The sequence below is a fragment of the Phaenicophaeus curvirostris genome, chromosome 7 (genome assembly GCF_032191515.1).
Source record: "Phaenicophaeus curvirostris isolate KB17595 chromosome 7, BPBGC_Pcur_1.0, whole genome shotgun sequence".
Taxonomy (NCBI): domain Eukaryota; kingdom Metazoa; phylum Chordata; class Aves; order Cuculiformes; family Cuculidae; genus Phaenicophaeus; species Phaenicophaeus curvirostris.
The window spans coordinates 3,874,696-3,899,902 of record NC_091398.1 but is presented as its reverse complement, the minus strand read 5'-3'; the positions used below and the strand labels follow the sequence as shown (position 1 = coordinate 3,899,902).

Here is a 25,207-nt window from a genome sequence, read left to right as displayed (position 1 = left end):
TGCTTCACATTTAAACACCCTCTGTATCAAGAGTCTGCATTTAACTTCCTGTGTGCATTTCACAGAATCACAGAATGGTTTGGGTTGGAAGGGACCTCAAAGCCCATCCAGTTCCAATCCCCTGCAAAGGGCAGGGACACCTCCCACTGGACCAGGTTGCTCAAGGCCCCATCCAGCCTGGCCTTGAACATCTCCAGGGATGGGGCAGCCACCACTTCCCTGGGCAAGCTGGGCCAGGGCCTCCCCACCCTCATTTTGAAGAATTTCTTCCCAATATCTAATCTAAATCTTCCTTCTTCCCATTTAAAGACATTACTCCTCGTCCTATCAATCCAGGCGTGTGTAAAATGTCCCTCCCCAGATTTTCTGGAGCCCCTTTCAGCACTGCAAGCTGCTCTAAGGTCTCCTTGGAGCCTTCTCCAGACTGAACAACCCCAACTCTCTCAGCCTGTCCTCATAGCAGAGGTGCTCCAGCCCTTGAATCATCTTGATGGCTTCTTCTGGACGCATTCCAACAGTTCCACAGCCTTCTGATGTTGGAAATTCCACAACTAGATACACTACTCCTGCGGGGTCTCATGAGAACAGAGTGGAGTGGCAGAATCCCCTCCCTCACCCTGTTGGTTCCGCTGCTTTGTATGCAGCCCAGAACATGGTTGGGTTTCTGGGCTGAAACACACGGTGCCAGCTTATGTTGAGCATCTCATACCCCAGCACCCCTGAGTCCTTCTCCTCACGGCTGCTCTTAATCATGTTGTCCCTCAGCCTGTACTGAAGCCTGGAGAACTAGTCTTACGAGGAGCAGCTGAGAGAGCTGGGGTTGTTTAGCCTGGAGAAGAGGAGGCTGAGGGGAGACCTCATTGCTCTCTATAACTACCTAAAAGGAGGTTGTGGAGAGGAGGGAGCTGGCCTCTTCTCCTGAGTGACAGAGGACAGGACAAGAGGGAATGGCCTCAAGCTCTGCCAGGGGAGGTTCAGGCTTGACATCAGGAAAACATTTTTCACGGAAAGGGTCATTGGGCACTGGCAGAGGCTGCCCAGGGAGGGGGTTGAATCACCTTCCCTGGAGGGGTTTAAGGGACGGGTGGATGAGGTGTTGAGGAACATGGTTTAGTGACTGATGGGAATGGTTGGACTCGATGATCCAGTGGGTCCTTTCCAACCTAGTGATTCTATCACTCCACAGACTGCCCCGACCCAGGCGCAGGACCTCGCACATGGCCTTGCTGACCCTCAGGAGGTTCTCCCAGCCCCACTTCTCCAGCCTGTCCAGGTCCCTCTGGATCACATCGCGTCCAGCTGGCGTGAGAACTGCCCAGCTCAGCTTGGCGTCACCTGCAAACTCACCGAGGCTGCCCTCGATCTCGCTGTCTATGTCATCAACGCAAGTATTAAGCAGCAGCTTCCCGGGGACTTTAATTAAGCCTCCCCCGACAATACCCCTGAGGAGCCGAGGCCTGACGGGCGGCGCCGCCTCAGGCGACGCGGGGGCAGCGGGGCCGAGAGGGAGGGGACTACCCCGGTACCGAGGGGATTATGAGGGGGGAACTAGACTCACCTGAGCGCGGCTTCAGGACCCGGCTGCCGCGGCCAACACCATCCCCGGGGCTGCCCCGGGGCAGGGGCGGCTCCGCTCCGCTCCGCCCTGAGCCCGCCCCACGCCGCCCCGGCAGCTCTCGCGAGACTTGGAGCGAGGGACCGCCCAGATCTCGCGAGACTTCGCCGGAGGAGAACGGGGCCTTGTCGAGTTCTCGCGAGACTTAGGGGGGCTAAGGGACTGCGCCGGCCGAAATCTCGCGAGAACTTAATAGAATCATAGTTTGGGTTAGAAGCGGATTTAAAGATCCTCTAGTTCATGTGTGGGGGATACATCCCGCTAGATCAGGCTGCCCCAGGCCCGTCCAACCTGGCCTTGAACACCTCCAGGGATGGGGCAGCCACAACCTCCCTGGGCGACCTGTTCCAGTGCCTCATCACCCTCATCGTGAAGAAATTCTTCCTTATGCCTAGGGGAACGCGCCAGCCGAGTTCTCGCGAGATTTCGAGCCAAGAGGCCGTGCCGGCAGAAATATCGCGAGAGTTCGAGCCGTGTCGGCGGGAAGAGCTCCCCCCCCCCCCCCGCTCCGAGTTCTCGCGAGAATTGGCCCCGGGTAGGGGTGAAGGGCGCTCGCCCAATGAGTTCTCGCGAGAGTTGGGGCGGTGGCGCCTTCCCCTGAGGGGGCGGGGGACATTTTAGGGGTGTGTTAGGGTTGGGGATGGCGGGGTCTGGGCTGCGAGAAGGCGGGGAGTCAGCCTCTTGCCTTCCTTGAGCAGCAGTGTCGTGTTTTTAGAGACCTTAGAGCAGCTTCCAGTGCTGAAAGAGGCAGCAGGAAGTAGCTGTTGAGCAAGGAGGGCAGGGATAGGATAAGGGGGAGCGGTATGAAGCTGAAAGAGGGGAGATTGAGGTGACATATCAGGGAGAAATGTTTTCCCGTGAGGGTGGGGAGGCCCTGGAGGGGTTCAAGGCCAGGTTGGATGGGGCTTGGAGCCCCTGATCCAGTGGGAGGTGTCCCTGCCCATGGCAGGGTGGGTGGAACTGGATGGGCCTTGAGGACCCTTCCAACCCAAACCATTCTATGATTCTGCTGCCCTCTTGCAGGGTGTTGTTCTCATAAAATCATAGAATAACCAGGTTGGAAGAGACCTACCAGATTATCGAGTCCAACCATTCCTATCAAACACTAAACCATTCCTCTTAGCACCTCATCCACCTGTGCCTTAAACACCTCCAGGGAAGGTGACTCAACCCCCTCCCTGGGCAGCCTCTGCCAGTTCCCAATGACCCTTTCTGTGAAGAATTTTTTCCTAATGTCCAGCCTGAACCTTCCCTGGCAGAGCTTGAGGCCATTCCCTCTCATCCTGTCCCCTGTCACTTGGGAGAAGAGGCCAGCACCCTCCTCTCCACAACCTTCTTTCAGGTAGTTGTAGAGAGCAACAAGGTCTCCCCTCAGCCTCCTCTTCTCCAGGCTAAACACCCCCAGCTCTCTCAGCCGCTCCTCGTAAGACCTGCTCTCCAGCCCCTTCACCAGCTTCGTTGCTCTTCTCTGGACTCGCTCCAGAGCCTCAACATCCTTCTTGTGGTGAGGGGCCCAGAACTGAACACAGGATTGGAGGAGCGGTCTCACCAGTGCCGTGTACAGAGGGAGAATTGACCAAGAGTCACCAGGGCAATGTGATAAACGGCAGGGGAAAAAGAACAGTCAGTGCAATTTTGGTATCAATAATGCCAGCAACTAAGACTCATTTTGGAGTTTTAGAAAGCAAGTACCCTTGATCAGGCCTGGGCAGCATGGCAGTGATTGCCATCAGTGATGTGCAGCGAGACAAGACTTGTTACAGAAGGTGTTTCCCACTTACACGCATACGTATGAATTTTCTCAAAAATCTTGCATGTCTTCTGTTACTTTTCAAGGGCTAATTTTAATGTTATAAAACTTCTCAACAGTCAAAAGTCTTGCTAGTTTGGAGTTGGGTCCAGCTCTGTTCTTGACTTTGGCTTTACAATAGATAAAAAGTTCAAACAGAAGTGATTGCAGAAGAAGCGACATCTGTTTAGCCCAGAGCATACTGAACACAAAATGTTATCATCTTCAAGGAACAATGTTTAGAAAATGCCATTTAAAAAAAAAAAAACATGCTATCAGAGAGACATTCTGTCTAACTTTCAGAAAACCACAACTGTTTAGATGAAACTTAATTGTGCTTTGGTTTAATCAAAATATTTGAAATAGTCCACATCCCAAACACAGGGCTTGCTGTAGCCTTTCCACTACTGACTACTGAAATTAATTCAATTAATATGTGCGTTCGCACACCAGCTTGGTGGGAGCTGTGGTCAACCAGATTAAATGTGTTCAAAGAAAAGGGTGCATTTAATATTTGAGAGTAAATGATTGTGATACTGTGACTCCAAGCTAGCTTGAACAGTTGAATCTTTACGTCTTCAACAATCAGATGGTATTTTTGTCCCTCCTGAAGGGCAATGCGAGCTACTGAAGTCTGGAATTCAATGAGCAGATCAGAGTCATAGAAGCATTATTTCAGATTAAAACGTCTTACCTTAACAAGGCATATTTCCCTTGAGGAACAAGACAACAGGTCTTTGAAGTGAAGGAAGAAATGGTTCGTTGTAAATGGCTTACCTGTTATGTATTTGAATATTATGCATAGAATTTGTGATTTTAGAACTAAAATATAGGATTAGCTTGAATAATAACTTCTAGCTAGCCTGTACATGGATGTTTATGCAGACCCACGGCGTAGTGGTGGGACTCGGGGTGGGGAGGAGTGTGTCACAGCCATGTTTATGCTCCGCTTCAGACACCACAGCCTCATAGCTCAGGGAGCACAGCTGGGCTTTTACTGTCTGCACCGCAAATCTGTGTGCAAAGCAAAGCCCAGCTCGCACCAGCAGCTGCAGGACCATCGGTGGGATGGAAGGGCTGTGACGGAGCACCCACTGGGGCTGAGGGGAAGGCAGACTTTCTCGAGGCATCCCCTCCAGAAGGTTTTTACTCACAGCCGGCGCAAAGACCTCTGTGTTGTCCTTATCTGAGGTGGTCGTCCTGTGGAGTGGCCAGCTCTCCAGCTCATAGAGCAGCTTCCATGGCACGTTCTCTGCAGTCCTGCTCGTGGATGCCATTGTCCTCCACTTGGTCGCAGCAGCCCTGCAGGCACAGAGCTCGGTGTCAGTGGCGTCTGGGCCACAGCAGCACGGCTTGGGCAACCCCGTGTCTTGGGGTGGCCACCAGCCCTGCTCCTGCCCGCTGCCCCTCGCCAGCAGCCCACATGGATTGGGCGCTGTAGTGATTTAGAGAACGGAATCTCCAAGCCCCCTTGCTTTCTAACACTCCTCACCAAAGCGGGAGGCTAGTCGTTATTAAGCAGGTATTCCCTTTATTAGCAGCGCTGGGTGTGGGGGGGAATTGCTCCTCCAAAAACACGCACACCAAGCAAGAAAAGAGTTACAGATCTATGCATATTCATTTCATTTGCTGAAAATGTATTGCATATTTATTCTTTCTCGAGAAATCAATAACATATCTCCATGCCTTGTTTGCACGCACAGCCAGTCTTTAAAGTGGTTGTGAGGACACCTCCTATGGTCCAAGGATAAAGGCTCAAAAGTCTTCCTCGTTGATAAACTTTCAACCATTTGCCATTTATCAATAGGCTGGTGGGTTCTAAAAGCTGGTGAGCCTGGAGCCCTCAAGACAGGGGCCCCATACCTGTCCCGGGATGGGGCACAGTGCAGGAGGGTCACCACCACATCCTGAGGGTACCTGCAGGTCAGCTGCAGAAGGGTGTTGTCCAGCCTGGCCTCGGCAGATTCATCCCTGTTGGACATGAGCCACTGGTAGATGCACCTCACGTCCCTGGGCACCTGGAGGAGACACAGCCGAGGGATGGAACATTGTCCTTTCCCCAGCTTCCCCCAAGAAGTGGCTTCTCCCCGGGATTTGTGGCTCCCGAAGAAACCTGAGAAATCCCTCTCCCTTGACACCAAGGGCATTGTGTGGGGCACCCTGTCTGCAGGGGAGAGACGGCACGGGGAGCTTGGAGAAGAGGGCTCTCACCTGGCCAGCACACCCACGGCGTAGTGGTGGGTCTTGGGATGGGGGAGGAGTGTGTCACAGCCATGTTTATGCTCCACTTCAGACACCACAGCCTCATAGCTCAGGGAGCACAGCTGGGCTTTCACTGTCTGCACTGCAAATCTGTGTGCAGAGCGAAGCCCAGCTCGCACCAGCAGCTGCAGGACCATCGGTGGGATGGAAGGGCTGTGATGGAGCACCCACTGGGGCTGAGGGGAAGGCAGACTTTCTCGAGGCATCCCCTCCAGAAGGTTTTTACTCACTACCATGGCAAAGATCTCTGTGTTGTCCTTATCTGAGGTGGTCGTCCTGTGGAGTGGCCAGCTCTCCAGCTCATAGAGCAGCTTCCATGGCACGTTCTCTGCAGTCCTGCTCGTAGACACCATTGTCCTCCACTTGGTCGCAGCAGCCTGGTGCTCCTGGTCCTGCTCCTCTCCTGGAAGGTCCCAGTCAGGATCTGTCAGAGAAGGAGAACAGGCAGAGCTCAGGGGCAGTGGGAGAGGCTGGAGAGCCCAGCCCAGCCCCATGGTCCCCACACAGGGCCAGCCCCGGGACAGGGGCTGCAGGGGACACTGACCCCTCTCTGTCCGGCTGACGCTTGCGCTGCAGGTTCCCAAAACACGACACCCAGCTGGATCCCAGTTGTGGGGAAGAGCCCTGTTCCCCCTTGCCCTCTTTCCCTGGGGATGCCCACGGGCGATGGGATGGGCCAAGAAAGCCGCAGCCACCAGCCCCGTGACCCAGCTCAGCCACTCACCCGCCTGCCTGGCCGACCGACCCTTCAGCATTTCCATCCTGATGGCTTCTCATCGCGGTGCTACACCAGGGGCACGGCTGGGCGATGAGGACTGTTAAAGCTCCCCAAAGAGCCCAGCATCCAGCCTCTGGCTTCTCCTTGACCTGGCAGAGCCATTCCACACAGCACAGAAACGCCTGTGGCCCAGGGTTTCTGGTTTCCGAGGGGCGTGCAGTTGTGTGCTTGCAGCAAAAGACAAAGACAACAGCATTTCCCCACCTTTGCGCCTTAGTGCAAAGCGTAATTTGGAAACAGAAGGGAAAAGAAAGCCTTTTCCTCCTCCTCACCAGCAATGAGGTTTCATTTTGACAGTGTCCTTGCAAAGCCTGAGCGGGATGAACGAGTGGTACCTGGGACACATGTCACGACGAGCATTTATAGCTCACCTCCAGCTGTCTTTTTGCAGGAAGTGGTGGCCGTGCTGCAGCTCATCTGCTGACAGCTCAGTCTCCAGCCCTGCAACCTAAAAGCAGCAACCATAAAATTACCTGACACCTCCCTTGTGCTTCTTTTCTTCATGACACCCAAATAGTTTTTTGGGTCCTCAGGCCTTGGGTGGTCCCCGGTTTGGGAGATCACAGGCATCACCATCGCACATCCGTATGGCTGCTACTGCTGGCTGCACCCCCCTGGAGATCTGTCTTCAATGAAATGCCTCCCCGACCTGAGAAAATAGAGATTGAATTAGTTTTGGGTCTGCTCATGGGTTCTTTTTGTCATCTGGCCTCAAGCTGCGCCAGGGCAGGTTTAGATTGGATGTTAGGAAATATTTCTTCACCGAAAGGGTTCTCGGGCACGGGAAGGGGCTGCCCAGGGAGGTGATGGAGTCACCATCCCTGGAGGGGTTTAAGAGACAGGTAGATGAGGTGCGTAGGGGTATGGTTTCGTAGTGGACAGGTACAGTTGGACTTGATGATCTCAAAGGTCCTGTCCAACCTAGCAGTTCTATGACCTCCACACATGTTGCCTGCCTTCCATGGCTCTTCACTCATCAAACTCTGGTTTGGGGGTTAAATCATTCAGAAATCTTTTGAGAGTTCCCGAAATGGCCAAATCCAGAGGCTTGCCCAGCCTGTACGAGGATGCGAGCATCACTTCAGCCATGGGTTCTCCTCTAGGCTTCACACCCTGGTTTGTGCCACCCAACATGGGCATCCATCCACGAGCCTCCTGGCTCCGAGGGGGCAGGGACAGCCCCAGCCACAACCACATCCCTCGGTCCCCAAGGGCAAAGCCTGGGGGGCAGTCAGGGTGCACCCCCACACGGCTTGGGACGAACATAAGCTCATTCTGCTCATTCAGACGCTCAGAATTCGCCTCAGATTCCTCCCTCCCCACCAACTCACCTTTCCAAAGGGACAGCATCATAGCCAAGCGTAATAAAAAGATGCAACAGCTTGTTTATAGTACACCTATTTTATTTTTCATATTAAATAGCGTGTAAAAAAAATAATTTATCCAGGCAAAAGTACATAATCCAGTCTGTAATAAATAGCAGGTACAAAAATAGATTTCTTCATAAAGAGCCAGTGTTTTGTAATCCAGCAAAACAAAGGCATTCAGTAAATATTAAACCTTCCTTGCTAGGGCATAGAATCCTTCAGGAATGGCATTTTCTTACCTCTTCCTGAGCTACCTATAAACACACAATAACTTAAAAGATTGGGGAAGGGGGGGAAATACTTCCTGAGCTCACTATAAATACACAATAACTTAAAAGATTGGGGAAGGGAATTACTCCCTGAGCTCACATAAAGAAGAAAAATGCTTAAATAGGAAATGCAGCCCAGGGATGCCATAAAAGTCATTTCTCCCAGGTCTTCAGGGCATCCTTTGGGGCAGGCGAGCACCGAGCCGGGCCAGGCTAAGTGCATTGCTGCCGGAGGGCTGCGCACCGCAAGTCATTCAGCACTTGGAAGAGGTGGAGGATGGCCGAGGCCTCCAGGCAACCAGGGGTCTCCTACATCAAGGAGAAGTGGTGGGTTAGCACCGGAGACGGGGCGCGGGGAGATCAGCACAGCCCAAAGCCCTCGCCCTCCCGGCCAGACTCACCGTTTCCTTGGCCGTGTGCAGCTTATGCAGCCAGTGCCTCAGTTTCCCAGAGGGCTGGTGGGAAGAAGACTCCATGGACATCTGCAAGGAAAGCAGTTGTGTAAGGACCGGCACTGCCTCCAGCTGCAGGGGTCTGGGGGGGGTTTAAAGGATGCTTACACAGACTCGCAGGTCCTCCCGGGCTTGGGTGAGGAAAGTCAGCGGCCGCTGTCGTGTCTCAGCGAAGCTGGGGTCAGCAGGGAGCTCCAGCATGGAGGTGGCGAGGTCCAGCTCGGCTTCCACCAGCATCACTCGATCAGGGACCTGTGGGCAGGAGCAGGGACTGGAGAACAAGTCTTGCAAGGAGCAGCTGAGGGACCTGGGGCTTAGCCTGGGGATAAGGAGGCTGAGGGGAGACCTCATCCCTGTCTACAGCTGTCTGAAAGGAGGGTGCTGGTCTCTTCTTCCAAGCGACAAGTGATAGGATGAGAGGAAATGGCCTCAAGTTGCACCAGGGGAGGTTCAGACTGGACATCAAGAAAAATTTCTTGACCAAAAGGGTTCTCGGGCACTGGCGGAGGCTGCCCAGGAAGGTGATGGAGTCCCCATCCCTGGAGGGGTTTAAAAGAGGGACAGATGAGGTGCTCAGGGATCTGGTTTAATAGTGGCCAGGTATGGTTAGACTCCATCTCAAAGTTCTTTTCCAACCAAGGGATTCTATGATTCTGTGAGAGACTCAAAGCGCCAGGGCTGGAGATGGGGGTCTTGGAGACCTGCCCGGGGTGCGGATAGAGGCTGATGGGAGGTCCTGGCACTGGGTGGGAAGTACTGGTTTTCTACAGCATCACCTTGCTCTTACCGACAGCTCCGCTACCTTCCATTTCCGATGGAAGAGCCTAGTGTTGCATTTGCGATCTGACAGCAGCATGATCTCCTCCTGCAGGGATAAACCAAGAGAGACTTAAAAAACTTACCCTGACTTTCGGTGATGGTGTGTGACCCTGGTCAGCCTCGAGGGGTTTGAAACCAGGATGGAATTCCACCCAGCATCCTGCTTGTCCCCCAAACTCCCTTGGAAAACATCCTCCTCATCCCCAACTGCCCTGGAAAACATCCACTTTGTCACCGGGGGTCTTGAATTCAGCATCCCCACTGCCTTGCCCTCCACCAGCTGACAGCCCCCTGATGCGAGCGGTACTCACAAACTGCTCCTTCATCTTCTGCACAGCCTTCAGCTCGTGGGGCACCAGGAACTGGTACTTGGAGATGCTGCAGCTCTTCTTCACGTTGTCCATGGGAAAGGCAGCCCCGAGGCTGGCCACCAGCACCAGCACCAGCAGCGGGGTGAAGCCGAGGCGCAGCATTTTGCTGATGAGAGCCCGTCGGTGAGCCGGTTACGATGGGGCCGCGATGCAAGAATCCAGGGAGGATGAACAAGAGGTGGATCTCCTAAATCCTTGATACAGAGGTGCCTGCTGGTGTTTCCACGGAGCTGCTGAGGCTGTGTTTCGTCTCTGTGGCTGCCTCGCTGCTCCATCTCCCCAGCTTTTATATCGCCTGCCCGACGTGATTGCGCTTTCACGTTGGCAGGAAAATCCACGGCCTGCCACTCACGGAGACGGGAAAGCGAAAGCGACATCAGAGGGAATCCCGCTGCTGCAGGTGTGGGCAGCACCCGCCTCCTGCTCCGCCAGCCGTCTTGACAGGTTGAGCGCAGCCAGCATCTCGGGATGCAGAGTGATGCTCGGGATGCCCTCGGCACACACCCCTCAGAGAGGGGGACACGAGGACGCTGCTGCCACATCGAGTGGTGCAGACCCACTTCAGGGCACAACTCAGCCCAGCACCGCGCCCGAAGCTGCAGGAGATGTCCAGGAATGTGGCCCCACAGAGAGCATGAGCTCCAGGCTGCCAGGAGGGTTTCAGTGCCTCCAAGCAGTGGCAGCTCGTGCCTCAGTTTCCCCATGGACGGCACAGTGCAACAGCCGTGGCAGGGAGGAGGCACTGCGAGAAAGGCTGTAGGCATGAGCTTTTTGTCGCTACAAAAACAGGAAAATAAGTGAAAGCGAGGCACTTCCACCTAGGAAATCTCCAGGTGTGATGCAGGGTTGTGCAGGGAGATGAGCGGGGCTGCCTCCCAGCCATCTGCTGGAGCTGGCTGGGGTTTCCTCCCCTTTTAGCAAGGAAATACAGATATTATGTATTGTATAAACACAAATTATCACATATTGACATCTCTGACAGCTGGAACGATGCCCCCACTCAGCAAAACACTTCCTTCTCCTGAGGCACCCTCCTGGGACGTGAAGCCATCCTCACTGCACTTCTCATTTCACGCATCCAGACATTAAATATAGAGAATTAAGGCAATACAGCATCTTGGAACTAGATGATCCTTAAGTTCCTTCCAGCCCAAGCTATTCTACGATTCCATCTAAAATGCAAACACACAGTAAGGCAGCAACAGGCATAAATGCACTTTGTGTGGCCATAGAAGAATGCTGCTCCCGAGGGACACCGTTTTTAATGGTCATATTTAGAAATAAACTGCTGAATTCAAGGAATCCACACAAATGAGAAAATGCAAACACAAGTTTGTGGAAAATACACCTACAGGCAAGAAAACACACATGGATGCGCTGTCGTGGAGGTGGGTTGGAACCTCTGGACATCGTCCAGTCCAACCCCTGCTCTAGCAGGAGAAGGTTGCCCAGGACCTTGTTCAGTTTAACTTCCTCCAAGGTTGGAGGCTCCACAGCCTCTCTGGGCAACCTGTTCCAGTGCTCGACCACCTTTGTAGTAAAAAAACTTCTGTTGCAGTTAGATGGACTTCCATGTGTTTCAGACTGTGCCCATTCCTCACTGTCCCAGCACCACCAGGAGCTCCTGAGCAGTCTCATCTCCAAGCTGAGCAGCCTCAGCACTCTCAGCCTTTTCTATTGAGAGAGATGCTCCAGACCTTTCATCCCCTTTATAGCCCTCAGTCAGTGTCTCTCCAGGTTGTCCATGACTGGGAAGCCCAGAATTAGCACTCCAGGGGTGGCCACACCAGAGCTGAGTAGAGGGGAAAGATCATCTCCCTCACGCTGCTGGAAACAGTACCTAATGAAGCTCCAGATACCACTCACCTTATAGAGTCATAGAATCATTAAGGTTGGAAAAGGCTTCCAAGATCCAGTTCTAACACCACCATGACTACCAAACCATGTCAAAGTACCACATCTACACATTTTTTTTTTTTTAATATCTCTAGGGAAGGAAACTCCACCAGCTCCCCAGGCAGCCTCTTCCAATTCTTCACCGCTCTGTCAGTAAAGAAATTCTTCCCAATATCCAATTTAACCCTCCCCTGGTACAACTTGAGGCCATTTCTTCTCATGCTATTACTTGCTACTTGAGAGAAGACTTCTTCAGCACAAGGGCATGTTTCTGACTTATGTTCCAGTTGGTGCCCAGTTGGTTCCAGAGGACCCCCAGGGCCTCTTCTGCAGAGCTGCTTTCCAGCCAGGTGACCCCCAGCACAACCTGGTGACCAGGGTCATCCCTCCCCAGGTGCAGGACTTTGCTCTTCTCCTTGTGGAGCTTCATGATGTTCCCAGCAGCTGATTTCTGCAGCCTGATGAGATCCCTCTGGACGGCAGCGTGACCCTCTGGTGTGTCCCCGACTCCTCTCAGTCTCCTTACTGGCCATTGGCACACCAGCAAGCATCTCTCAACGATGCCGTGCTCTACCATAGCCCAGCATGGCCAGCAAAGCCTGATTGCATTCAAGACAGCTCCTCCGAACTGTGCCACCACAGCTCCTGCCACCACAGAGGGTCTCCAGTACCACAACAGCAGCAGAGCCAGCAATAATGGAGCCCCATCCCCTGCTTCCCACAGCCCAGCAGGGTTTGGACTTGCTCGAATCAAGAAATCCTGGGTCCATGGGAGATCCCAGGTGTGGAAGGTCCCAGATACGAGAAGGAAAGTGAAAATAGGCAATGCTGCAGGCATCACTGGGTGATGCAATCGCCCCATGACTCATTGGCTCCTGCGTAGCACAAGGGTGGAAAAGCCTTGGCCATAAGCCATGCCGCCAGAATCATAGAATAGCTTGCCTTGGAAGGGACCTTAAAGATCATCCAGTTCCAATCCCCTGCCACGGGAAGGGACACCTCCCACTGGATCAGGGGCTCCAACCTGGCCTTGAACACCTCCAGGGATGGGGCAGCCACCACTGCTCTGGGCAACCTGGGCCAGGGCCTCTCCACTCTCACAGTGAAGAAATTCCTCCTTCTGTCTAATCTAAATCTGCCCCTCTCCAGTTTATCCCCATTGCCCCTCATCCCATCACCACAAGCCTTTGTGAACAGTCCCTCCCCAGCTTTCTTGTAGCCCCTTCAGGTACTGGAAGGTCACTCTAAGGTCTCCTCAGAGCCTTCTCTTCTCCAGGCTGAACAACCCCAACTCTCTCAGCCTGTCCTTGTATGGGAGGTGCTCCAGCCCTCGGATCATCTTTGTAGCCTCCTCTGGACCTGTTCCAACAGTTCCATATCCTTCTTATGGTGAAGATTCCAGAACTGGAAACAATAACTGGACCTAATAGATCAGCAAGGAGGAGCCGGTTCCTTCCCAACCCCCTTTGGAGCCAGTCAGTTCAGGCTGGTTCATGGCTGCTACCAGCACAGCCAAACACGTTGGTGATGCAATGCCTGGTGTTCCATCACGGTCAGTCACCCACTGCATCATCCTAGGAGACGCACTGAGCATCCCACCCGTGCCAGACTAGGAAGAGCTGTTAATTGCCGAGTTAATGGTTTAAACAAACTCTTATAAACCTCAAAGTGAAGAAGTAAACCCAAATAAGCAACCTTTCCCCCAGAGCCTTTGTGCCGATGCCGTATGGAGCACATCTCCCTGCCCAGGCATACCTGTAGACCTCTTAGTGCTCATTCAGGTGAAGATAAGCCACCAGCCACACCCTCCCTCAGCACAGGAGGTTTTTATGGGTGCTGCTCACCCAGCCGTGACCCATGCTCCATGCACCCTCTTTACTGGTGACCTGCAACATGGCTTGATGAGTTCTTCTCCACCACAGAGACCAGCTTTACATCAGCACTGGGCTTTTCTCCTCCTCAGCACCACCAGAGTCAAAATCCTTTGCTCCCACCCCAGGCAAGCTGGGCCAGTGCTTGTTAACCCCCTGGAGACAGAAACATGGTCAAGCACCTCTGCCAGGTTCAGGAGACTCAGTCTCTGCCCCTGTGGCAGGACCATACATGAAGGTCCCAGGAGCACAGCTGAAGCACCTCCAGCCCCTCAAAGCCTCCCTTCCAGGTGCTGTTTGAGAAGGCAGCAGCATCACTTCCATCTTCCTTAATAACACACTGAGTCATAACAGAGCCAGGCCACAGCTTTCCTGTGGCATCAGGACAGCCTTCTTGCCAGGGGCAGGAATTACGGGAAAGGCTCCCAGAGGCTGTGCCTGCACTTAAAACCTCCAGAAAGCAAACAGGAGGGGACTATGTGCTAGGCCATGCCCGGCTTCGAGCCCTATTGCCTCCATCTGCCCCTCCCCAAAACACAGCCTCTAATCTTCCCTTTGCAGCGTGGGTGAGCAAGAGGGCTGGGAGCCAGGAGAGCACAGGCCCATTTCCCTGGGGCAGCCATCCCAGAAAAGCTCCTGAGGGCAAGGAACATGGTGAGGGACAAAGCAGCAGCGCTGGCTCAGCACACCAGGCTAACCTGGGGCAGATAAGCTGCTGATAGGCCTGCAGCAGCCAGGGATGGGACCTCTTGGTGGTTAAAGAGGCCCTTCTCCAGCCCAGCCTTCAAAGACAGGACACAGCTCCCACCTTAGCCTGGGCAGGAAAAGGGGCAAACAGCTCTTTCCACCTAAAATCTTGTGAAAGAGAAAACCACTTAGGTCCTCCTTAAGCCACACTCACAGGCTGCGGTTATCCCCACCCCAGCAAACACTCCCCAGCCTCTCTTAAAAAGAGGAGCCACAAGCAACTTCTCAGCTGCTTTTTATTAACATTAGTTGTGTAAGAAATGCAGCAAGTTCCTCAGCTGTTGCTGTGATTCTCACCCTTTTGTGCAACCCAACCACCACCAGTCTGTAACCAGACCCTCCCAGTGCTGAGGGCACAGCACTGGGCCAACTGGACAACAAAGATCAATTATAATCACCAAAATCAGCACCAATCTTCCCAAGGAATAAGCATGATTTGAGTCAGGTATTGGGAGACAACTCCCTTTTTCCTTCCCGCCCAGCACTGCATCCAGAGAAGGTTTTTCCTCTCACTGGCCCTTGCACCCCAGCACGCAGACGTGCCTCACCCAGAACTCCACTGGGGTGTCACGAGAAGAAACTCCCATGGTCTCCAGCATCCTGAAACAAGAAGCAGAGGAAGGGTCTTGCCCTGCCCAGCCAGCTCCCAACTCACATGGGGTGACATCCAGGCCCAGGATGGGTCTTTCCTACCCAAAACACCAAGGTCTTCATAGAATGGTTTGGGTTTGAAGGGACCTCAAAGCCCATCCAGTTCCACCCCTACCATGGGCAGGGACACCTCCCACTGGATCAGGCTGCTCAGAGCCCCATCCAACCTGGCTTTGAACACCTCCAGGGATGGAGCAGCCACCACTGCTCTGGGCAGCCTGGGCCAGGGCCTCCCCACCCACCCTCATCATGAAGAAATTCCTCTACAACATCATTCTTCATTCACTGTATAAGTGGGATCCTTCCATGTCCTGTTTGTTTCCCCCCCACATGGTTTTCTTACCTCTTCTCAGTCTCTTGGAGGAGGGATTTTGCAGCTTCAGGGTCATTCTTCATAAAAACCTGATATGGAGAGGCAGACTCCATGTAACCAACCACTCCAGCAACCGTCATGGGAATTTTATCAAAGATATCAGTGATCCTAGAAACAAGACAGGCAAGAAACGAGCCTTGACAAGTTAAATCTCAAAAGGAGGGGAACAAGGACCATTGCAGATTGAGGTGGTGGTGAAGAAAATACCTGATGTTAAAGGTCTGCCAGGTGGAACTATAATCTAATGGTGGCATTTGGTGGGTCAGGAGCTTTAACTGATGAGCTACTGGAGAAGCACAGATGGTCTAGGGACCATCTAATGTAGTCTGTGATTAGAACACCCTTTTGGCACAGAGCTACCCGCAGAGCCTGTTGCCCTTCAGCAGCTCAGACACCACCACATCCCTTTCTGCCTCAGGAGTCAGTCCCAGCCCATGCCTTGGAGGGGTGTCAGACACTGAGTGAGGTTCTGTCTCTCACTCCATTTTTCCACCCTTCATCCATTTAGCCATCTGCCCAGAAACCTCAGATTATCATAAACCACCAGCTAAAAAAGGTCTAACCCAGCTCTGCCTTGAGCAGGTCCTTGCTGCCCTTAGACCACCACTTACTGGGCCAGCACAGAGCTGTATTAAACCCAGCAGGACTGGAAATGCCCCATGAGGCAAAGACAGTTGCTAAAACCCAGCAGCTACCTGCTCCATCAAACCCCGCTCCCTCGTGTCCTCGCTGGGCCGGTGGCAGAGCAGCCCGCGGAGGAGCAGAAATAACCTCTACCCACTTCTGGTGCTGCACCAAGAGGTTTCTGCTCACCTCTTCTTGTCTGGGAACGGCAAGGCCTCAAAGATCTCTTTGTAGTCTTCCAAGACGTGTTTTACTCTACTATGCGAGTATTTTAAAATCTGCTCCCAGGACTGCAAAGACAGCATGTTAAAAACCAAACAAACACATGTGAAGCTCAGTTTCCACTTAACGCCAGTTTGCTTGGCCCTAGATCTGATGCATTCATACATTTATTTTATTTTTTTCAATACTCCTTGCATTAAAATTCACCAAAACCTTGTTCAGTGCCAAGAATTCAAGGATCTTATTTGGTTACAGGGATAAGGGTCCTGTCCTCTCTGCTGCAGTTATTCAGAGGAACATCTCCTTTTAGCAGGTTGTTCAAAGGCTCTCTGTCAAGAAACAGAACTAAGAAAACCTCTTTCCAAATGGTTTAATTCCCTTTCCTTTCAGGGATACGTCTCTTAGACAATACCAGCCTCCTAAGTCTGCTCCACAGCCCATCTCACCACACTAAAGTCTGCTCTATCAGTCCTCACATCCCTCTTCTCAACTGGCCAGCACCACATGGGATCCACCAACACCCCATCTCAACCTTGTCCTTGTATTTAACCATCCCACTGTCCTACCCTGTAATAGGAGCCCTCTAGTTGCACCCCCAAGCCCATTGCTCTCCTCTCTCCATCTAAGCACTACCCATTTCTCCCTGCCTAGACCAGGAGGGGCAGCTCCAAGGTTTAGGTTTCATCACCTCACCTCCCTGAAGACCTTGGTCAGCTTCTCAGAGCAGTTTCCATAGCGCACACTCATGTCCACAGTGTAGGTGCACAGGACCACGCAACCACCCGGCTTAAGCACCCGGTTTGCTTCTCTCATGAACTTCTCAATATCAAACCAGTGCGCAGCTGTAAATGAAGTGATGAGGTCCACCGAGGCATCCTCCAACGGCAGGACCTCTGCAGGGCTCACACTGAAGGCAAGAGGAAGGAAAAACAGACTGTAATACAGGAATTGCGTAGGATGTGAAGCCAATGAGCATGTTTTGGGGATGCAAGACCATCGCTACCGTAAATCTAGGATAGTGTCCATTCACACCAGGAATCCCATCAATCATACTCACAAAACAGCAGCTCCATGTGAGGACATGAATTTTGCCTTTGAGCTTGCTCCCCCAACACTTACAGGTAGGAGACGTTGGGGGTGGAGGGGGAGTCCTTGGCCTCCTGGACCTGTGCTTCGCTGATGTCCGTTCCCACCACCTTCTTGAAATGCTCCGCAAGGAAACGGGTGCCTTGGCCAGACCCACAGCCGACATCCACCACCAGCTCAACAGGACTCGTCCTCTGTGGAGCGGAGCAGATGGATCTCAGCAGATCACCCCTCAATTTGTGCTTTCACCCAGTTCCTTTCCCCAGGATCCACAGAGGAACAACCTCAGGACAACACAACCCTTGGAAAGGCTCTTCTGTGCCCACACCTTGCTTTGAACCCTCTTGATTTATCCTTCCCCATAGCACCAACCAAGATAACACTCCCAGCAGTGTCAATACAAGATGTTCCAGCCCCATTTTCCCCCTCCAGACTCACCTTCTCCTTTAGGTAGCTGAGGATGGTTTGCTGCAGCTCTTTGCCCGGTGCAAATCTGTATTTTTGGTAGACGGCCGCGTGCCCTTTCCCCTCAAACATCTGGGTGGCCATGCTGGCGTAACCCAGCACCTGGGAGGAGGCAGCAAGCTGTGTTTGTCACCACGGGATCAAACTCCTCCTGCCCCCTTTGCCTGTGGCCGTGGGCACTGAAGGCTCTGGCTCCTGGCACAGGTCTGGAGAGGACTTTGCCCATGAGGCTCGTATAGGGAGCGTGAACCTGCTCTCCGAGCATCCCTCCCACAGGAACAAGCTACTGCAGGAGCAAGCCAGCTTTCTAGGTTTTAAAAGTCATATTCTCCTTATTTCTTTGCTTTCCCCACCAACCCGTCTGTCTTCTGAAATAAGTCACCATTGCATCTGGAATATTTGTGAATCAGAGGGGACCTAGCAGAGCACCAGGAAAACTAACAGCAAAAAAATCCCATTTTTTTAAAGAAAAAACATGTTCTAGTGTTAGCAACACAATCCCAGTGACCCCAACTTGCACTTTCTGAACCACGTGGATACTTTTTCCACCCCAGGGAGGCTCAAAGTCTCTTTCCACCCAGGAGCCCCAGCAAGCCCGTCACTCAGAACGACACGCAGTGGCGAGCCTGGCCTCGCTGTGGGGCCCCTTGGGCTGCTGCCAGCTGAGCCCCAGCCACCAACGCCGCTTTCACACGCCCAGCGTTCCGCTGCTCGCCCATCAGTTTAACCCCTCTGGCTGCCATAAACCCCATCGTCATCGTCATCCTACACCCACCAGGCAAGGTCCCACCAACTCAGTGGCCAACGTTGCTCGTCGCCCATCGTGCCGGAAGGCTCTTGGCCGTATCCTGTTTATCTCAACGCCCGAGAAGACGCCGACCGAGACGGTGACGGCTCCGTGACGCGACAACAGACCCCAAGAGCCCTTCCTAAAGGGCTCCCTGCCTCATCTGGTGGGCAACCAAGCCAGCAAGGCGGGCGAGCGGAGAGCTTGTGGCTGGGCACGCAAAAACCCAGCGCCAGGCGGGGAAGAGTGAGCGCATCTTGTGATGCAAGAGGAGGGGATCAGCTAGGGCTGAGCCAGGACCCCAGAAGCAGCTCTCCCTGCCTGGGGTCCTGGCTCAGCCTCGTTGCTGATCCATCCTCCTTGCATCACAAGCTGCGCCCCCTCTCCCCGCCTGGCGCTGGGCTCTTTCGCGCTGCCCAGTTCCCCAAGCTCTCGTCGCCCACGCCCTTGCTGAGCTCGAAAAATGAGTTGCTTCCACCAGAGAGCCCGCCCAGAGGAGCCCCGGAGCCCGAGCCGCGCCCTGGGGCGGTTCCAGGGGCTGGGGAGGGGAGGCAGCTCCAAGAAAACCACCCCCGAAGCGGGGGATGCTTAGCTGCACATCATGCAGCCCCGAGATCGGAAAAGACCTTCGAGAGCGAGTCCAACCGCACCTGCCCGCTGCTAAACCAGCTCCCTGAGCCCCTCTTTTAAACCCCTCCAGGGATGGGGGCTCCACCACCTCCCTGGGCAGCCTCTGTCGCTGCCCCAGAACCCTCTCAGTGAGGTTTTATTTTTTTCCTGATGTCCAATCAGAACCTGCCCTGGGGCAACTTGAGGCCTTTTGCCCAGGGAAGTTGTGGCTGCCCCATCCCTGGAGGGGTTCAAGGCCAGGCTGGATGGGAGGTGTCCCTGCCTATGGCAGGGGGTGGAACTGGATGGGCTTTGAGGTCCCTTCCAATGCGAGTCATTCTATGACACTGCAACGTAGCAGGAGTCAAATACTCTAGGTACCTAAAGCCATACTCACAGGGGACCTGGTTGTAGTGAAACCACCTCCTGGTGTCCAGCAGAAAGAGAAAGGGCATAAACAGAGCCTCTACAACCCCAGCACCAACTCTAAAAGCACCAAACTTTCATATTTAAAGGTGAGGCAAAGCCCCTCACCTGATTTGGGGCAGGATTTTACCCCTCTCCACGCTAGAGAAATGATTATGAAATACAGCTGAAGAGCCATCCTTCCCTTGGAAGTTTGTGTCTTGCACAGCACCTGTGAATCTTTGCTAATTAGACCAGCCCTTAAACCCATCCTAATTTTAGGGGAAATCAGTGGAACTCAGCCAGGGGCTGAAAATGGAGGCCACCTTGGAGCAGTTTGCTGAATCCAAGCATGGGTTGAACTTCCCAGGTGTGTGTCCTGAGTGTTTAACTTGGATCACCTGCTGCTTAATTGCACCGAGGTGCATCAAGAGAAATACCATACAAGCTTCCAATGCCCCTGTGTTTTCATAACCCACAGTGTCCTGCAACATCTGACAAGAGTCTGGCCTCCTTGTGGTTTGGATACTCTAATTTTGCCTTTACTTTGCTGAAAGGATAAATGCAGACGGGGAGGGAGGTGTCCTGGGTTTGTCCCCTGTCCTCTTTCTAACTCTGAGCTCCCGCATGGGCTGCTTTCATGGATGATGTGCAGATAACTTTATCTGATTATCCTCTAGCTACAGCTGAGGCCAAATGCCTATAGTGAAAAAAATGTGCAACAGGCATGGGCTGCAAAGGGTACCAGTCCTTTTCAAAGCTCTCCCAGCCTTTAGCACACTGGATTCAGCTGCCTTTGCCTCCCTACCCCAACTCTGCACCTATTTATATTCCCCAAGTGACCTCTAATCTCTGATAGCTCTGCACCATGCCGCAATAAACTGTTCTCCTCAACCCTTGGATTGCTGAGCCTGAGCCCACATGTGAGTTATACCTCAGCACAGAGGATCAGACACCATCCATCATCCTTACCAGCCCACTTATTAAATCCGTAGGCTTTAAGGAACACCAAAGCGCTTGGGGTCTTCCTAGCTTGTTGCCCAAAGCTACAGGCCTCGTGGTTTTATATTATACAGTTTGGTCCTGAATCAAAAGATCACCAAACCCTAACAATGCAGAAAAGGAGAACGTAAGATACCGGCATCCCTCCGCACCTGCTTTCTTAAAGTCTTGCCTTCTCCACACCTTGGTGCCTCTTGAGAATGAAGAGGCAAACTGGATCCCTGAGCTTTCCTTTTCCAAACAGCACCAGCAAGCTAAGTCCTAACCTCACCTGTGGCTGGGAGATGAATTCCTGTCCTTGGGAAACAGAGAGGTACTCACCTGAGTGCTTCTGACACCTCTGGCTGCTCCTCCGCTGGGGGCAGTCCCGGGCCACCGGGCTTTCACTGCAGCCACTCAGACCATTTCCAGAGAGGTCTGGTTTGTTTTATTTTCCATCGGGAATGCATCCCGCACTGAAATATATTTAAAAGAAAAATTAAAATCAATCTCTTTGGGAGTTAAAAATGCAAATGAGGGTCCTGTCAGTCTCCCTGCATCTCTTGGTGGTTTTCCATCAACAGCGCTGTCATTTCTGCAGTGCCAAAGTGTCTCATCTCAGTATGGGAAAAGTCGCTTTGTTTCTATTATTGTGGTTCATTTCACTCTACATCAGTAAATATTAAACTGAATTCTTTTTCTCAGCATAATGACCTGACATCCAAGCGAAACAGCGATGCCTCATGAAAACAAAACATCTGACGTCACCTTAGCAGATGCTTTGATAGTTCTGAAGATTTCCTTCCCCTCCTTCCCGGATCTGGTGCCGATGGGAAGAGCTGCTGTGTTTTATCCAGAACACAAGTGTCACTCTGGGAGCAATCCTGGCTCTGTCATTGCATTCACACCATCCCCAGCAACTTTCTGGCAGAGAAACCTTCCTTAATTTCACTCAGAGAACTCTTATCCAGTTTCTTTCCTTGCAGCTACAAGCCAGTTGTTAGAAAAATCACAAATGCCTTCTAATTAATTACACCTATTTATAGAATCGTGGAATGGTTTGGGCTGGAAGGGACCTCAAAGCCCATCCAGTTCCAATCCCTCTCCATGGGCAGGGACACCTCCCACTGCATCAGGTTGCTCAAACCACCTCCTCGCGGTGCTGCAAATAATTACAAACCTAACTGGTTTGACTTTCATTTCAGCTTCGATTGACTCAGCAACTCTCTGCTGGATCATGCTGGCAGGAGGATTCCCAGAGGGCAAGTAGAAAGGACCTCTCCATGGGGATGATACTGATCCAGGATGGGGCTGGCACTGTCCTCCTTCCCTCGCAACAGCCTTGGAGCTTGGGGGGGTGTAGATTTGGGTGATAACTATGCCGAGGAGTGAAAAGAGTCTGCAACCAGGAGGCTCTTGCTCACTAGGAACAAACAAAGACAGTGCCAGTGTCTCCACCCTGGAGTCCTTCCCCACCAAAAGGCAGTGGGGACATGAAAATGTGATGGGACCACAGCACCCGAGGGGGAATGGGCAAAACATTCCGGGCGTGCTGCTCCCTGGAGCATCACTTCTGCCTCTGTCGCCTGGGTTATTTACACTGTGAAGAAGCCAGTGATATTTCTCTTACCTTGTGAAGAAAATGATTTGCCTTTAGGACCCCAGTAAGGCTTTGGCTCTTGGGAGACTTTCCTGTTTATTTGTTCTCTGATGGAAAAGAAACAAGATTTATTATCACCATGAGGAATAAAGGGATTGGAAAATACTTGGTATTTCTACAAGGCTCTTCTTAAATTTAGAGGGCTCAGACTTTAAATTAATGAAGAACATAATTCTCGCGGCTTACGAGCAGTGGGTGGTGGGATAAAATCTCCTGGAAGGGAAAGGAGATGGCAGCGACTCAAGGATGGCTCAGCTGATGGCTCGGCAGGGTTAGAGCTGTGCCTCCAGGTCTCGGCTGGGATCAGGGCTGTCCCTGCCCATTCCCTGGAAGCTGCAGCCCAGAGAAAATCAGTGCTCGGGGGGGAAGAGAAGTTCCTGCTTTATGGAACGTGCCTCCACGCCTGTCCAAGTGCGTGCCATGACCCATCGCCGGGTCCTTTTAATAGCAGCCAGCACGTCCTCTGATTATTCTTGTGCTCAAGAACACAAAAGGCTGGAGAAGAAATAAAGGCAGGTGGGGACAAGCTCAGGGGCAGAGGAGGAAGTCTGCAGAGCCAGAGTGCCCTTGACTTTGAAATCCTGCCCCCTCCTTTGAAATCCTGCCGTAAATCTTTCGTTATGAACGATCGATGCACGGCGCACGGGGGAGCTGCAAGCCCAGGCTGAGAGCAAAGCCCCAGCTGGGATCTTCTGGAAACACTAAGAAACAAGTCTGTCTCCCATGACTTCACCTTTCAGTTAAGGAAGATGGGAAGACTGATGATGGGGCCGATGAATGAAATTAAATTAAGAAGTCAGGTGAGAATCTGGGGTGGAGCACGCTGGGATCTCCCATTCCCCACGCAGGGACTGGAGGTTTCTCCGTGCTTTCTGGCTCATCTTATGTCCTTATTTGCTGTTGAAAGCTGATTGTTTCTCAAATTTAATTTTAACAATAGAGCCCTTTGCTGCACAATGTAGAACTCATTGATCTCCCATTACTGATGGCCCTAAACAGACCCAAATGTCTGTTTAGCAGTGCTGGCTGACTGGGGAGGTTCCACTGGACTGGAGGCTGATGTTGTGCCCATCGACAAGAAGGGTCGGAGGGAGGATCCAGGGAACTACAGGCCTGTCAGTCTGACCTCAGTGCCAGGGAAAGTCATGGAGCAGGTGATCTTGAGTGCTATCATGAAGCACATGCAAGAGAACCGGGTGATCAGGCCCAGTCAACACGGGTTCACAAAAGGCAGGTCTTGCCAAACTAACCTGATCGCCTTCTATGACAGAATGACCCACCTACTGGATGAGGGAAAGGCTGTGGATGTATCTTCCTGGACTTCAGTAAAGCCTTTGACACAGTTTCTCCCAGCGTTCTGCTTCGGAAACTGTCAGCCTCTGGCCCGGACAGGCGCACACTCTCCTGGGTGGAAAACTGGTTGGATGGAGGGCCCAGAGAGTGGTGGGAAATGGTGTGAAATCCAGCTGGAGGCCAGTGACAAGTGGTGTCCCCTGGGCTCAGTGCTGGGTCCAGCCCTGTTCAATGTCTTTATCAATGACCTGGATGAAGGCATCGAGTGCACCCTTAGCAAGTTTGCGGACGACACTAAGCTGGGTGGAAGTGTGGATCTGCTGGAGGGTCGGGAGGCTCCAAAGGGATCTGAACAGGCTGGACCGCTGGGCAGAGTCCAATGGCATGAGGTTTAACCAGGCCAAATGCCGGGTCCTGCACTTGGGACACAACAACCCTGTGCAGCTACAGACTAGGAGAAGTCTGGCTGGAAACTGCCTGGAGGAGAGGGACCTGGGGGTGTTGGTTGACAGCGACTGAACATGAGCCAGCAGTGGCCCAGGTGGCCAAGAAGGCCAATGGCATCTTGGCTTGGATCAGAAACGGTGTGACCAGCAGGTCCAGGGAGGTTATTCTCCCTCTGTACTCGGCACTGGTGAGACCGCTCCTCGAATCCTGTGTTCAGTTCTGGGCCCCTCACCACAAGAAGGATGTTGAGGCTCTGGAGCGAGTCCAGAGAAGAGCAACAAAGCTGGTGAAGAGGCTGGAGAACAGGCCTTATGAGGAGCGGCTGAGAGAGCTGGGGGTGTTTAGCCTGGAGAAGAGGAGGCTGAGGGGAGACCTCGTTGCTCTCTACAACTACCTGAAAGGAGGTTGTGGAGAGGAGGGTGCTGGGCTCTTCTCCCAAGTGACAGGGGACAGGACAAGAGGCCTTTTTCTTCTTCACTGGGACCTGAGCTAGGCACACGATGGAGATATTCATTGTAAGAAAGGGAGAAATAGAGAGGAATGGAACAATCTTTTAGGTTCTTCTCTCCAACCCCCCTGCACCAGGAGACGCCGAATCCATCACCCCTTGCCTGTTTCCCATTGCACTTCTCCAAATCACAGCCCTGTGTCCTGAAAGCCAAGCAGAAAGAAACCTGGAAGCCTGGTGATATGGTTGCTTGGAAAGGGGGGAATTTCTGGTTTCTGGTCATGCTGTGGTGGTCAGTGGTGGCCCTGACCCCCGGGCTGAAACGGGCATCAAGGAGGGTGCAGGAGGGGGTGGAAGGATGCAAGAGGGGGTGGGAAGATGCTGGAGGGTGTGGGAGGGCACAGAAGGGTGTAGGATGAAGAAAGAGGTGGCAGGAGGATGCAGCAGAGAGGATGAGGGTGCAGGAGGGTAGAGGGTGGAGCAGGAGGGGGCAGGAGAGATCAGGAGGGTGAAGGAGGGCACAGGAGGATGGAGCAGAGAGCAGGAGGGTGAAGGAGCGTACAGAAGGGTGCAGGAGAGCACAGAGGGATGCAGGAGGATGCAGGACGGCGAAGGAGGGAGCGGGATGGTGCAGCAGGGAGTAGGAGGGAGCAGGAGGATGCACGGGGAGTGCAGGAGGATGCAGCAAAGAGCAGGATGGGGCAGGAGGGAGCAGGACTGCACAGAAGGATGCAGGAGGGAGCAGGAGGGAGCAGGATTGCACAGAAGGATGCAGGAGGGAGCAGGACTGCACAGAAGGATGCAGGAGGGAGCAGAGGGATGCGGGAGGGAGCAGGAGGATGCAGCAAAGAGCAGGATGGGGCAGGATGGAGCAGGATTGCACAGAAGGATGCAGGAGGGAGCAGAAGGTTATAGGATTG

General features: G+C 53.0%; 4 protein-coding genes across 5 annotated transcripts in view; 1 reads left to right on the top strand and 3 right to left on the bottom strand.

Moving 5' to 3' along the window:
• The window catches only part of UBE2F (ubiquitin conjugating enzyme E2 F (putative)), an 80,133-nt gene extending 78,455 nt beyond the window's left edge, over positions 1-1,678 (bottom strand). For both annotated transcript variants that reach the window (XM_069860636.1, XM_069860637.1), the window contains exon 1: positions 1,559-1,678. The gene's annotated coding sequence lies outside the window, so the exon portion shown is untranslated. The remainder of the gene's footprint in view (positions 1-1,558) is intronic.
• A 6,083-nt stretch (positions 1,679-7,761) lies between these two features.
• Positions 7,762-12,402, bottom strand: LOC138722928 (interferon lambda-3-like). The gene is made up of 5 exons (XM_069861759.1): positions 9,663-12,402; positions 9,320-9,397; positions 8,641-8,784; positions 8,482-8,562; positions 7,762-8,389 (listed from the first exon to the last, which is right to left on the bottom strand). Exons 1-5 carry the CDS (start codon positions 9,822-9,824, stop codon positions 8,294-8,296), a joined length of 561 nt encoding a protein of 186 aa, XP_069717860.1. The 5' UTR covers positions 9,825-12,402; the 3' UTR covers positions 7,762-8,293.
• Positions 12,403-13,066: 664 nt separating this feature from the next.
• Positions 13,067-25,207, top strand: part of FN1 (fibronectin 1) — a 263,549-nt gene continuing 251,408 nt past the window's right edge. The window contains exon 1 of the mRNA XM_069860514.1: positions 13,067-13,070. The gene's annotated coding sequence lies outside the window, so the exon portion shown is untranslated. The remainder of the gene's footprint in view (positions 13,071-25,207) is intronic.
• Positions 14,719-17,793, bottom strand: LOC138722406 (putative methyltransferase DDB_G0268948). The gene is made up of 6 exons (XM_069860479.1): positions 17,631-17,793; positions 17,226-17,386; positions 16,800-17,013; positions 16,074-16,174; positions 15,231-15,368; positions 14,719-14,836 (listed from the first exon to the last, which is right to left on the bottom strand). Exons 1-6 carry the CDS (start codon positions 17,739-17,741, stop codon positions 14,746-14,748), a joined length of 816 nt encoding a protein of 271 aa, XP_069716580.1. The 5' UTR covers positions 17,742-17,793; the 3' UTR covers positions 14,719-14,745.